Source organism: Malania oleifera, chromosome 3 (assembly GCF_029873635.1).
Source record: "Malania oleifera isolate guangnan ecotype guangnan chromosome 3, ASM2987363v1, whole genome shotgun sequence".
Lineage (NCBI taxonomy): Eukaryota > Viridiplantae > Streptophyta > Magnoliopsida > Santalales > Ximeniaceae > Malania > Malania oleifera.
Genome location: NC_080419.1, coordinates 121,903,560 through 121,919,351, shown reverse-complemented (window position 1 = coordinate 121,919,351; position 15,792 = coordinate 121,903,560). Strand labels below are relative to the sequence as shown.

The window sequence follows — 15,792 nt, the reverse complement described above, 5'->3', positions numbered from 1 at the left end:
AATCGGCGCAACAGAAATGCTTGAGACTTGTCTCCCCAAGATACAAATGCCCGATTTGAATCGTATGACTCTCCAATTTTACACAAACGGAGGAGTCCAAAGCTCCATTAAAAACACTTTTATTCGCTTGTTATTTTCTCTAAACTTGAAAGCAAGATGATTAGATGAGAATGACAGGAAGAGATTGGTGCGTAGTGCCAATGCCTTAAGGGTTTATTTATAGGCACAAAATAAATTTTCATTCTCCATGCATTTAATAAATAAGACGTATATATATTAAATAGGTATACACCGAATTTTAAGATACACTCACATAATTGGTTTGATGAATTTATGAGATACATGAATGAATAACCTAATTAATTAAATGCAGATACATAACACATTCCAAGATGCGTGCTCTTTTCTAATATAATAAATAAAATAATAATATTAAAATACATTAAAAACAATTATTACCAAATCGAAATCAAGCTATTAACTAAAAAGAATAAAAATTCTCAATGAACACTAAACCATAAAAATGATTATCTGATGTTTTTTTTCAGTTCGATTTGATTCAATTTTAGATTTAATTTTTTCAACTTTCCACACCTTTATGCCATGAAATAATAAATAATCTCATTTCTATATGACTTCAACCTCTCTATTTAAATAAACTAGAATGTAAGCTCACAAGAACACACTTACGATGCTTGTTAAAATTAGAAACAACGATGTTGGAACTCCTAAAAAACACATACATACCACTTTCTATTTTAAAAAGAAAGCTTGTATGAACATTATCCCATTTTTTTTTCTTGAAAAATTTACGTCAATAAATGGTCTATGCGCTCTACAACCTAGAATATGTAAGAGGACGAGAGACCCCTTTATAAAATTTCCCAGATGGTAGTTCTTCTGGTGGAAGTAGGGCTAGCTTAGCAGCTACCATGGCAGCAGTGTCTGCTGTATGAGTGCCTCTGCCACCAGTCATGGTGGTCTGTGTGTATCCTGGGCAGAAGCAGTTCACACTTAAGCCCAGCCCCTCGAAGCGCTTCGCCAGAACCCTTGAATAGGCATTGAGGGCGAGCTTTGACACTGAGTAATCTGTCCATATCGCTGGCCACCCTTGGTTCTTCCATGTCCCGCTCTTCACGTTGTCCAGAAACAACTTGACCATGCTCTCGATGTGCTCCTCTGAGAGTCTTTCTTCATCTTGTAGAATCTTTACTATATTAGGGTTATCCATCTTCTGCGATAACCATATAATTAATGGATGATTATCGTCGGCAAATAATCAAATGATGTTCAGACTGAGTTACAAGTCATTCCATCAAATCAAATAAGCTAAGGGCATGTTTGGTATCAATATTATTTTTTGTTGAAGAAACACATTATAAAAATACGTTTGTTTATATTGTTAGTTTTTTTTTTTTGGATTACGCACCAGGTATCCACGTGTCCGTTTTACGGTGCATGTGACTAATTCCGCGCCCCTTGAAGTTGACCCAATAACTCCTAAGGGAGGGTAAATTTAGGAGTCCAGGGGCGGAAACGAACTCGGGAGGGTTTGAACACCTGATCTCGTGAGAGGTACTCCCACAGCCCGTACTACCACCTGAACCACACCCTAAGGGTATGTTAGTTTTTTTGTTTCTGTTATCGATTTTCAGCTATTTGTCAAAAAATTATGATTTTCAGTTGTTTTAACAACCTATTGTCAGAAATTTTAATATCTATAAATATGTTTTTTAGATTAAATTATTCATTTTATATACTTTTAAATTAAAATAAAAATTAAATGGTCGTATGAATTTTTAATTATAATTAAAAGAGAAATGCACATAAATTTCAAAAAATAATAATAAAGTCAATTGTAAAATGCTTTTACTATTTTTCAATTGTCATGTTCAATAAAATTTTTATTGTAAAGTATATTTTGATAGTAGAATAATTAAGTAAAATAATTACAATAAATTTTATTTTATTATAGTAATTTTTTTAATGTATATTATTTATTCTTTTATTATTTTAGTCATATTTTTATAATATTATTTGATTTAAAGATGAAAATGAGTAAGCAGCCACATGAGTTATTTTTGCAAGCCATCATATTGAATCGAATAAACTAAGTGAACTAATTCTCGATTTACATTCTTAAATAAACTACTTTTCATCATAAAATTGAGAAAAAAAAAAAAATCAACTTATTTGAGTGATGAGTCACATAGGACACCTTTATAAATCATTCCATCAACCAATCTAACTTTAAATCAATTAAAAACGACCTGAGATTATAAGTACTTTTTGAGTCTTGAATAAATACTTTTTATTTGCTAAGAAAAATTAATTGTTTAACTAACAAGTCACACTAATTATCTTTATAAGTCATGTCAAATCAATTAAGATAAGTAAACAAATTCCAATTTATATTAATTGAGAGTAACTTAAAACGGTAAGGCTATGTTTGCTTGAGAGATATTTATTTTTAGGAATAAAATGATTATACTACAACGATTAATAGATTACAAAACAAAAATTATTATTTGAGTGATAACTCACACAAGTCTTTAAGTATTCCATTAAACCAAATAAATTAAGCAACTAATTTAAAGTCATTTTTAACTCAAATAAATTACTTTTTATCGTTTGAGGTACTAATTTTTTCTAAAAAAAATTCACCTATTTAAGTGGTAAGTAGAGATGTTATTTTATGAGTACTTCAATCCAATCAAATAAACTAATTAAGTAAACTAATTCTATTTTATACTAATTAAAAATGCTTAAAAGTATAAATTATTTCAAAGTCAAATGAATTGCTTTTTATTATATAAGACAGAAAAAATTAATCATTTGAGTGACGGGTCTCATAATCACTTTAGAAGTCGTTTTATCAAATCAAATAATTTAAGAAAATTAATTTTACTTCATACCAAATAAGTTATCTCAAATAAGAGCGAGTTGAAACTAAAATTACTAATTCATATTTTATAGAGTGACTTGAAACAATTCAAGTGACTTTTATCTCAAATAATTAAATTGATTTTAATATATAACAGACTAAAAATAAATAAATTATTTGATTGACATGTTAGAGAAATTATAGAATGTCGATAGGTATATGCACACGTGGAGGGGCAAGCACATTCAAAAATTTTTCCAACTTATCAATCAAATAATTTATTTTTTGAGTACCTTAATTATATATTGAAAATCAATTTAATTATTTGAGATAAAAGTCAGTTTTATTGTTTAAAAATTAATTTAGGTTTATATTAATTAAGAATGATTTAAAAATATAAAGTGACTTTTGACTCAAGCAAATTACTTATCATCACAAGAGATGCTAAGAAAAAATAAATTGTTTTGAGTGGTAAGTCACAAAAGTTACTTTTATAAGTCATTTCATCGATCAAATAAGTTAAACAAACTAATTCTAGTTTATATAAACAAATTTAAGCACACTAGTTCTTGTTTCTATTAGTTAAGAATGACTTTTATAAGTCATTACATCGAATCAAGTAAGTTAAGAAAACTAATTCTGGTTTGCATAAATTAAAACTAGCGTGAAACTATAAAACCACCTTAGCTCAAACAAATTACGTTTTTATAATATGATGGGACAGAGAGAAAAACCAATTATCCAAGAAGTCATAAGAGTCACTTATACATGTTTCTCCATCAAATCAAATAATTAAGTTTGAAATTATAAAAGTTACTTTTGATTCAAATAAATTGCCTTTTATTACTCAGATACCACCCAAAAAAATAAATAATAATGATTGCCAAGTCATCCTAGTCTTTTTTTTTTTTTTTTTATAATCCGGAAACTTCAGTCACCATCGCGCTACTTTAAACATTATGGTGCGGTACCAAACCCAAGGGGGGTGAAAGCCGTTTGCTCATTGACGCACCCTTAGTAATTAACCGACGTAATGCCTCAAGAAGGAATCGAACTCGTGACCTTGGGGTCACAAAATCACAAGTCGCCCTTACCACTTGAACAGATCCGACTGGGCTCCTAGTCATTTTTATACGTCATTCAATCGAATCGAACAAACTAATTAAGTAACTACTTCTAGTTTATATTGATTAAGAGTGATTTAAACTATAAAAAAAGTGAATTTTGAAACGAATTGATTTTTATTGAATCAAAAATAAGATAAATCGACTAATTTTAGTTTATATAATGAGCAATAACAAGTAATCATTTAAAAAAGTAAATGAATTACTTACATTCAATAAGCCCAGTCTGGAGCTAACGTTGAGGACGCGAGCCATGGAAGGTGGGGTGCGGCGAAAGAAGGGCAAGAGGGCCTCAGTCAGCCGCTTGGGTCCGTAGAAATTGGTCTTCATCACTGTCTCTGCATGCTCCACTGAGTTCTCATCTATGTCATTGAACGACACTGCTGCATTATTCACCTATATATCAATAAAAATAAATAAATACTGAATAAAATCATAAATAAATACCTACATATGCTAAATTATTGATTTGGAGGGTATGTAGGTCTCTTTTTTCATTAATAATTTAATATCTTAATTAATTGACAATTAAGTTTGAGAATAATGGCCCGAAGTACTAATTAAGGAAGAAGAGATTTGAATGCGCTAATAATATTCCCATATATTCTTTAGGTCAAACTAAACACTTTATAGTAAAGAGATCAACTAACTAATAATATATATAAGTAAAAAGATATTACTTTCTCAAGTTGTTCAAATTGGGATTGTCAAAGCAATACTTAATTATGCAGATCGATCAAATCTGACGTTTAACATAATCGAGCCATATCGAATTATACACCACGTCATGTTTGAGTAAACTTGCGATGGCCTCAGGACTTAGTTTCTAAATCAAATGGGTGGTTTTAAATAATTATACAACGTTGGACAGATAACTCATGTGTGCGTATTTGTATTCGACAGCTATCCCTAATAGACACAGGAGTGGCCTGACCCCAGTTAGATCCATGTTAATTCCACGTATACGATCGGCACGATCACTCCAATATATAAACCCGAGGCAGCAACAGATCGAGATTATAAAAATGAGATGTTAATTATTTTCTAATAATTATATATGGAGGTATATATATGAAAGATACTTACAAGAATATCAAGGAGCCCAAAGTGGCGTTGGAACCAAGAGACAAAGGAGGCGATGGAAGCAAGACTGGAGACATCAAGGGGGAAGAAGTGAAGATGTTGGAAGCCAGGTTGGGATTTGAGGGAATGAAAGGCTTGGTGTCCTCTTGTGGGGTGTCTAGCTGTGAGGATGACTGTGAGTCCCAACTGCGCCAGCCTCTTTACCAAAGCAAACCCAATGCCCTTGTTGGCTCCTGTCACTATTGCTACTGTCTCCTCTGACCACCATCTCCTGCAAATATGTTGAGAAAATTCATCTACCATAATTTACAATAACATAATAAAAAAACAAACATAAGTATATATAAATTAAGAAAATGTAGCTTTGTAAATTACATATATTAATTATTTTTATATACATGCATGTTAGATAAATAGAAAACGGATTATCGAGTCGGGTTAAGTGATCGGAATGAAGAGAAGACAACCTCCTGATGCATGAGGATTGAATTCAAGACACAAATAGATATGCACAAAGTCGGACCAAGATGAAGAGGGATCGATGAATGCATATACATATACATACATATATCTATCTATCTATATATATATATCATCAATCACCCTTAACCCTATCTCCTCCATTCTTTTTCTAAAAAAAATATTATTGGACATAAAGACCCCCTGATGCATGAGGATTGAAATTGAAGACAAACATATAGGCACAAAGTCGAACCAAGATGATCAAGAGAGATCAAGAACGCATATATATATATATATATATATATATATATATGTATATATATATATATCTCATCGGTCACCCGAACCCTATCTTCTCCATTATTATTATTATTTTTTTTTTAAAGAATAATATTATTGCTGCACATAAACATATTTTAATTTAAACTCACTCAAGCTAGCTAAGACCTCAAAATCAGAATGAATGTCCGCACAAACAGACGATGCGTGTGTGTGTGTGTGTGAGAGAGAGAGAGAGAGAGAGAGAGAGAGAGAGAGAGAGAGAGAGAGATCATACCTTGTGGGAGGAGAGAAGGAAGGAGAAGAGAAGAAGATCTCTTGTTCCTTTAATTCCATTGTTACTAAGAGAAATGTATATAGCAATTTGGCAACAATTTAAAGAACAGGCAATGGGAGAAGGGATCAGGACTGCAAACCCTATATGTACACAGAGAGAGAGAGAGAGAGAGAGAGAGAATTAAGATCAAAGGGTAGCTGTGTGGAGATCACGTTAATAATATTAAGTAGGAGTTAGGAGCGTGCAGTTTGAATCCATTTTTTTAATAATAAAAAAATGAATTAATTAAGGGGCTGTTTGTATTGTATTGATTTCTGAGCAAAGCAGCCCCTATGCATGTGAACTACGGAAGGCAGCTAGGAAACATGTTCTTCCACCCCGCGTGGTCATCAATAGTTTCTTATTTTTTAATATATTTTGTAATCGTTTCTTAAATAATCCAGACTTGACTTATTTGACCAGGGCCTCATTCATGAACTAGCAAATTGACCGTCAAATTAGTTCACTTTTAACTTAATTAATTGCGATCGATATGGTATTTAGTAAATTGGGTATGGACCGATCTCACTCTTTTTCTCAAGCATGCGCAAAAGTGTATTTTTGTTACAAAAAATCGACTTGTGTCTATATATATATGGATCTTCTTTCGCAATTGTGCACGAATTATATATATTACGATTTATGTCAATAGTAGAATTGTATGTCTCTTTACTAATTTAAGAAATCAAGTTAAGACGAATTATAACATAAGCAAAAAAAAAAAAATTGCCATTGAATATTAATCCATTTTATCGTTTGATGTGGCTATTCAAATCAAATTCGAAGAGGTTACGAGGTATATATATATTTTTATTCTTTTTCAAATTCGTAAGTTTTGCTGAAAAATATTCTAGGTTAATTCCTCTTCCTCTATCTCATATGATCTCTCTCCAACATAAATTAAAAATAATTATTTACTATATATATACATGTGTATCTGTATTCAAAATATTACACAAATGTGTTTAAGCATTTAATACTTTATCTTTTAAAATTATATCACTTATACAAAAATTAGCATGTGACTACACAAGTCATCAACCCACGTAATTAATGAACCCATCTATTTATTTTTGTCATTATTTTAGTTTCTTTATTAGTTTTCAGTGTACATGTAAATATATATTTTCCATTTTAAGAAAATAGAAACATATTCCCATTGGTTTTTAAAATCACTTGCCATTTGAGGTAGGAGAAATTAATTAGAGCTTGTTGGTTTAAGTTAATATGCTCTAGTATTATATTTAAGAAGAATATTTGAATGTCAATCTTGTGGATCAATATCATTAGTCTCATAAGTATCATTCCAAATCCCTATAATTGAATGACTTCTTCAAGAATACAAGATTTATTTATTTTAGTCATACAAATAAAGAGATCTGTACTTGTTGATATGAAAAAAAAAATCGTAAATAGTAATTAATATACCTAATAACCGGTGCTTGGTGCGAAGTCCTCCTACCCATATGGATTAGACAAATTCAAAGAAGTGCGGATATGATTTATGCCTATTTGAACTTTTATTTGATCCTTGAAAACCTTTACCGCGTTTTATCATTCTATATGACAATTTTAAACGGGAGATGAATTACTCGCAATAACGCCAACCTCATGCCTCATCCTTAAGGGCCCACGTAAAAATCTTGTAAGCGATGAGAAAAGGATGCTAACCTGACCTCACAAAAGGGCCATGTCGAGATTTTGTGAGAAGAGGTTGTTATCTCATAAAGGCACCTTGACCTCACTAAGGGGCCACATAGACATCAAGTGAGAAGAGGTTGCTACCTCGTCAAGGCACCCTGACCTCACTAAGGGGCCACTGAGATTTTGTGAGCAATGAGAAGCGTCTCCTACCTCGCTAAGGTACCCAAAAATCTAGAAGTCTCTAATGAAGTAATATCTTTTACCCTAATTCTCTATCTCGTTTTCTTTTCCTTCCTTTTGCATCATCACTTGTCGATCAAAACGGACTGAAGGGTTTCTCAAGCCAACTCTAAGTCAATCGATATGAATGCACAATATGCACTTTTTTTTTTTTTTTTTTATACTTTTTTAGATACATAAACTCATATGAAATAATATGACAATATGGTTCTTGACAACTTGTGGATTCCATGATTCCAAGCATGCAAAGCATAACTACTATTAATTAATTAATTAGTTAATTAATTCTACATCCTTAATCAGCTTTAAAAATATCAGTTATACGAATTGATCAATATATCTCTCTTCAAAAATTAAAAAAGAAAAATTTCTGCCTTGGTTTTTGCATTTCCAAACTATCAAATATTGACTGCATCTATGAAATTTGATATATATATATATATATATATATATATATATATATATATAAAATATATCATATGTATCCCTTTTGGTTTTAAAAATAAAAATAAATTCATTTTCCTATTTTTATAGTGAATTTTCGGTTTATTAATATTAGAAATAAAATAAAATTTTAAAAAGTTAAAAAAAAAAAAAAAAAAACTTACAAGGATGGTTTAGCCTCCAGTTATGTGAGGCGCCTTTTCTACGACTAAATTGTAAATCTAGTGGGACAAAATAAATAATACCTCATTAAAATTAGATCAAAACTGTTACATTAATTTGATGTCAAAGGCATCCTAAAAATATTATTATATGGGTGGATCGTACATAGAGCTATAGACCACTCTAAAGATAATGTCAAAGAATGGTCGGAAGAGTATGTCACAGTCCCATATAACTTTTATTTGAACAAAAGACATTGACCTCCCCTTAGATTTGACAAAAAGATATTGACCTTCCCTGATATTTCAAAAATTCTAGAAACCTTCCCTAAAATTTCAAAAATGTCACAAACCTCCTTTAAGGTATAGCAAAAGACACAAACCTCCCCTAAAAAAACTTGTCTTAAATATACATATACATACATACATACATACATACATACATACATACATACACACACACACACACACACACACATATATATATATATATATCATCAATCACCCTTAACCCTATCTCCTCCATTCTTCTTTTGGAAAAAATATTATTGCACATAAAGACCCCCAAATGCATGAGGATTGAAATTGAAGACAAACATATAGGCACAAAGTCGAACCAAGATGATCAAGAGAGATCGAGAACACACACACACACACACACACACACACACATATATATCTAATGGGTCACCCTTAACCTTATCTTCTCCATTATTATTATTTTTTTATTTTTTTTGAAAGAATAATATTATTGCTGCACATAAACATATTTTAATTTAAACTCACTCAAGCTAGCTAAGACCTCAAAATCAGAATGAATGTCCACACAAACAGACGATGTGTGTGTGTGTGTGTGTGTGTGTGTGTGTGTGTGTGTGTGTGTTTGTGTTAGAGATGGAGCTAGAAACACAGATGGAGACACGTTGAGCTGAGTCAGAAAACGTGTGAATTTATTCTCCATTTATCTCTTGATTATAAACTTCCAATTTGTGATTAATTTGTATTGATTCGCATTTAATTATAATGTAAAATCCAAGCCTATATAAAGAGGCTGTGGAAAGTGACAATTGCACAGCATAGCACAGTGCAGAGAGAGCACAGAGAGTGCAGAGAAAGCTGTGAGGAAGAAGGGAGGAAGAGAGAGAGAGAGAGAGAGAGAGAGAGAGAGAGAGAGAGAGAGAATTGTAACATTTTTCGGCGAATTATTGAATAGTTGGTGTGTACTTCGTGGACGTAGGTCGTTTTTTACCGAACTACGTAAATTTCTTGGTATCACTTGCTTCTGGATGCTCACAGGGTCCTAACAAGTGGTATCAGAGCCCGGTTGGAGCAGAAAATCCATATCAGAAGTGATCCCGAAATTCAGAGCTCTATCCAGTAGATCGAAAGTGTGTTTTGAGGCCACCATCGCACTCACCTCGCTGAGACGAAGAGAAGGGTGTCCGCCGGAGCTCGAACGGAGTTCAGACAAGCCCGCACGCTCCCCCACGCGTCTTGCCAGAGCAAGATGCCTCTCCATGGGCCGACGATGCGCCGCACGCGTCTTCCTCACCCGAGCGCCTCGACCCGACCCAAAAAACTCTTTGTCCCAAGCGAACCCAAGATCCGATCCACGAACTGGATCCGACCCGCGCCTCAAAATCGGCCCAGTCAGCTGACACGCCAGCAAGAGCCACGTCAGCCAGAGCCGCTGCAACGTCAGCAAGTGGGTCCCACAGCCACGTCAGCAGGTGGACCCCACTGCCACGTCAGCGGTTTGGCCAGGTTTTACTGAGCTTTTCGGGGTCGTTTTGAGTCCGTTGTTCGAGCGACTTGAACCATTTCTAGGGTTTTCAATCGTTTCGGATCCAACCGTGCTATCCATTTGAGCTAATTCCATCTCTAAATTAGCGAATCAAGATGTCAAATGAAAAGAGCTCAAAAATTGAAATGTTCAACGGGAACTATTTCGGTTTTTAGAAGATGCAGATAGAAGACTATTTATTTGGGAAGGAATTGTACTTACCGTTGAAGGGTAAGCCAACATCCATGAACGAGGACGAGTGGGAGTTGCTTGATCGAAAAGCCCTTAGAGCCATCAGAATAACGTTGTCGAAATCTGTGGATTTCAATATCAAGCATATAACATCCACCAAGTCTCTGATGGATGCGCTCTCAAATATGTACGAGTAGCCTTCATCCGCAAACAAGGTACATCTCATGAAAAGACTATTTACGATAAACATGTCTGCAGGTGAGAGTTTTAGCAGGCATCTAAATAATTTCAATGAGTTGTCTGATCAACTCGCCTCAGTCGGGATAACGTTTGATAATGAGAGTTGGGCTCTACTGATTCTCAGTCAGCTACCTGAAAATTGGAATGGTGTCGTCACTGCCATCAGTAGCTCCGCAGGAAAATCGAAGCTTATATACGATGAGGTCGTCAGCATGATTTTGACGGAGGAAATAAGAATACTGCCGAACCATAACTCCAATTCAAGTTCAGCCTTGAACATAGAGAATCGAGGTAGAGGAAATAGGCATGGACGATCAAACAACCACGGCAGATCTAGGCCTAGGCGATCTCAATCCGGAAATCCCAGAGGTACTCAAGACACAAGTTCCCAGAGCACTAAAGTTATTGAGTGCTGGAACTGTGGAAAAACTGATCATTACAGGAACCAGTGCAGGAGTCAGAAGAAAGAATTCAAGATGAGGGCAAAGACAAAAGCAAATATTGCTTCTGAGAATGATGAGATGTTGATATGCTCTTCGGAGAGCAAGCAGGAGTCTTGGGTCATAGACTCTGGAGCTTCATTCCATGCCACATGCTGCAGAGATTGCCTAGAGGAGTACACACCAAGTAATTTTGGTAAAGTGTACCTTGGCAACGATCAACCTTGCGACGTAACCAGCAAGGGAGTTGTGAAAATCAGTATAAACGGGTCAATATGGAATCTGAAGGATGTCAGGTATATTCCAGACCTGAGAAAGAATTTGATCTTAGTTGGTCAGCTGGAAGATAAGAGATACACGAGGAAATTCATTGGTGATGAATGGAAAGTCTCAAAGGGTGTACTAATGATTGTGCGAGGTAAGAAAAGCGGAACACTTTTTCTAACCTCCAATGCCTCCATGTCTATTTTAGTTGCTGCAGGAAATGGTGACAGCAACATCTGGCACCAACGACTTCGTCACATGAGCGAGAAGGGACTTAGGGTGAAGCACTCAAAGGAAAAATTGAGTGGTCTACAGTCAGTGCAGGTTGACATGTGTGAGGATTGTATAGTCAGGAAATAGAAGAGGGTTAGTTTCTAGATAAACACCCATGAATGTGTTGGGATACATCAGCAGAATACCGAGAATCCTCAGGTGGAGGAACCAGTGGAGCAGATCGTCGCACCACCATCTCCTACTCCAACTCCAGAGCTTAGGATATCTACTCGGTCCCATATACCAGACAGAAAGTATATTGATTACTTACTTCCTACAGATGGAGGAGTGCCCGAATGCTACGATGAAGCATGTCAGGTGGCAGATACGAGCAAGTGGGAGCTTGCGATGAAGGATGAGAGGAAGTCCCTCACCTCCAACAGAATGTGGAAGTTGCCTAAAGGCCTTCATAACAAGTGGATGTACAGAATCGAAGAGGAGCATGACGGCTCCAAAAGGTACAAGCCTCAGTTGGTAGTCAAAGACTTCAAACTGAAGGAAGGGATTGACTACACCGGCATTTTTACACCAGTTGTGAAGACAGCCATCAGATTAGTATGCAAGAATCGAGTAGACAGGAAGGTGGCGACTACAGAGAAGCTGAAGTTGTGTTCAACTTCAGTTGGTCTTCATGCTTGAAGACACATATTATGAGTACATCATTTATTCATGATACTCTGGTTGAGGAGGTGTCTCTTTCTCCAAGTGGGAGATTGTTAGAGATGGAGCCAGAAACACAGCTGGAGACACGTTGAGCTGAGTCAGAAAACGTGTGAATTTATTCTCCATTTATCTCTTGATTATAAACTTCCAATTTGTGATTAATTTGTATTGATTCACATTTAATTACAATGTAAAATCCAAGCCTATATAAAGAGGTTGCGGAAAGTGACAATTGCACAGCATAGCACAGTGCAGAGAGAGCATAGAGAGTGCGGAGAGAGTTGTGAGGAAGAAGGGAGGAAGAGAGAGAGAGAGAGAGAGAGAGAGAGAGAGAGAGAGAGAGAGAGAGAGAGAGAGAGAGAATTGTAACATTTTTCGGCGAGTTATTGAATAGTTGGTGTGTGCTCCATGGACGTAGGTCGTTTTTTACCGAAACACGTAAATTTTTTTGTGTCACTTTCTTCTAGATGCTCACAGGGTCCTAACATGTGTGTGTGTGTGTGTGTGTGTGTGAGAGAGAGAGAGAGAGATCATACCTTGTGGGAGGAGAGAAGGAAGGAGAAGAGAAGAAGATCTCTTGTTCCTTTAATTCCATTGTAACTAAGGGAAATGTATATAGCAATTTGGCAACAATTTAAAGAACAGGCAATGGCAATGGGAGAAGGGATCAAGACTGCAAACCCTATATGTACAGAGAGAGAGAGAGAGAGAGAGAGAGAAAGAGAGAGAGAATTAAGATCAAAGGGTAGGTGTGTGGAGATCACGTTAATTATATTAAGTAGGAGTTGGGAGCCTGCAGTTTGAATCCATTTTTTTAATAATAAAAAAATGAATTAATTAAGGGGCTGTTTGTATTGTATTGATTTCTGAGCAAAGCAGCCCCTATGCATGTGAACTACGGAAGGCAGCTAGGAAACATGTTCTTCCACCCCGCGTGGTCATCAACAGTTTCTTATTTTTTAATATATTTTGTAATCGTTTCTTAAATAATCCAAACTTGACTTATTTGACCAGGGCCTCATTCATGAACTAGCAATTGACCATCAAATTAATTCACTTTTAACTTAATTAATTGCGATCGATATGGTATTTAGTAAATTGGGTATGGATCGATCTCTCTTTTTTTCAGGCATGCGCAAAAGTGTATTTTTGTTACAAAAAATCGACTTGTGTCTATATATATATGGATCTTCTTTCGCAATTGTGCACAATTTATATATATATATATATTACAATTTATGTTAATAGTAGAATTTTAAGCCGTTTTAATAATTTAAGAAATCAAGTTAAGACGAATTATAACATAATAATAAAAAAAATTGCCATTGAATATTAATCCATTTTATTGTTTGATGTGGCTATTCAAATCAAATTCGAAGAGGTTACGAGGTATATACATTTTTTTATTCTTTTTCAAATTCGTAAGTCTTTGCTGAAAAATATCAAAGAAGAGGTTATTATAGCCGAAAATTGGAAATTTCTTTTTACCATATTATCGAAGATATTCTAGGTTAATTCCTCTTCCTCTATCTCACATGATCTCTCTCCAACATAAATTAAAAATAATTATTTACTATATATATACATGTGTATCTGTATTCAAAATATTACACAAATGTGTTTAAGCATTTAATACTTTATCTTTTAAAATTATATCACTTATACAAAAATTAGCATGTGACTACACAAGTCATCAACCCACATAATTAATGAACCGATCTATTTATTTTTGTCATTATTTTATTTTCTTTATTAAGTTTTCAGTGTACATGTAAATATATATTTTCCATTTTAAGAAAATAAAACGTATTCCCATTGGTTTTTAAAATCACTTGCCATTTGAGGTAAGAGAAATTAATTAGAGCTTGTTGGTTTAAGTTAATACGCTCTAGTATTATATTTAAGAAGAATATTTGAATGTCAATCTTGTGGATCAATATCATAAGTCTCATAAGTATCATTCCAAATCCCTGTAATTGAATCACTTCTTCAAGAATACAAGATTTATTTATTTAAGTCATACAAATAAAGAGATTTGTACTCATTGATATGAAAAAAAAAATCGTAAACAGTAATTAATATACCTAATAACCAGTGCTTGGTGCGAAGTCCTCCTACCCATATGGATTAGACAAATTCAAAGAAGTGCGGATATGATTTATGCCTATTTGAACTTTTATTTGATCCTTGAAAACCTTTACCGCGTTTTATCATTCTTTATGACAATTTTAAAGGGGAGATGAATTACTTGCAATAACGCCAACCTCATGCCTCATCCTTAAGGGCCCACGTAAAAATCTTGTAAGCGATGAGGAAAGGATGCTAATCTGACCTCACAAAAGGGCCACGTCGAGATTTTGTGAGAAGAGGTTGTTATCTCATTAAGGTACCTTGACCTCACTAAGGGGCCACATAGACATCAAGTGAGAAGAGGTTGCTACCTCGTCAAGGCACCCTGACCTCACTAAGGGGCCACTGAGATTTTGTGAGCAATGAGAAGCGTCTCCTACCTCGCTAAGGTACCCAAAAATCTAGAAGTCTCTAATGAAGTAATATCTTTTACCCTAATTCTCTATCTCTCTTTTTTTCCTTCCTTGTGCATCATCACTTGTCGATCAAAATGGACTGAAGGGTTTCTCAAGCCAACTCTAAGTCAATCGATATGAATGCACAATATGTACATTTTTTTTTTTTTTTTCATACTTTTTTAGACACATAAACTCATATGAAATAATATGACAATATGGTTCTTGACAACTTGTGGATTCCATGATTCCAAGCATGCAAAGCATAACTACTATTAATTAATTAATTAGTTAATTAATTCTACATCCTTAATCAGCTTTAAAAATATCAGTTATACGAATTGATCAATATATCTCTCTTCAAAAATTAAAAAAGAAAAATTTCTGCCTTGGTTTTTGCATTTCCAAACTATCAAATATTGACTGCATCTATGATATTGATATACATAATATATCATATGTATCCCTTTTGGTTTTAAAAATAAAAATAATTCATTTTCCTATTTTTATAGTGAATTTTCGGTTTATTAATATTAGAAATAAAATAAAATTTTAAAAATTTTAAAAAAAACTTACAAGGATGGTTTAGCCTCTGAGGCTCCTTTTATACAACTAAATTGGAAATCTAGTGGGGCAAAATAAATAATACCTCATCAAAATTAGATCAAAACTGTTACATTAATTTGATGTCAAAGGCATCCTAAGAATATTATTATATGGTTGGATTGTACATAGAACTATAGAACACTCTAAAGATAACGTCAAAGAATAGTCA

At 34.1% G+C, this 15,792-nt stretch overlaps 1 protein-coding gene across 1 annotated transcript; it reads right to left on the bottom strand.

Moving 5' to 3' along the window:
• Nucleotides 1-595: 595 nt before the first annotated feature.
• Nucleotides 596-6,371, bottom strand: LOC131150502 ((+)-neomenthol dehydrogenase). The gene is made up of 4 exons (XM_058101246.1): nucleotides 6,110-6,371; nucleotides 5,095-5,362; nucleotides 4,219-4,404; nucleotides 596-1,234 (listed from the first exon to the last, which is right to left on the bottom strand). The coding sequence occupies exons 1-4, from the start codon at nucleotides 6,166-6,168 to the stop codon at nucleotides 836-838; spliced, it is 912 nt and encodes a 303-aa protein (XP_057957229.1). The 5' UTR covers nucleotides 6,169-6,371; the 3' UTR covers nucleotides 596-835.
• Nucleotides 6,372-15,792: the final 9,421 nt, after the last annotated feature.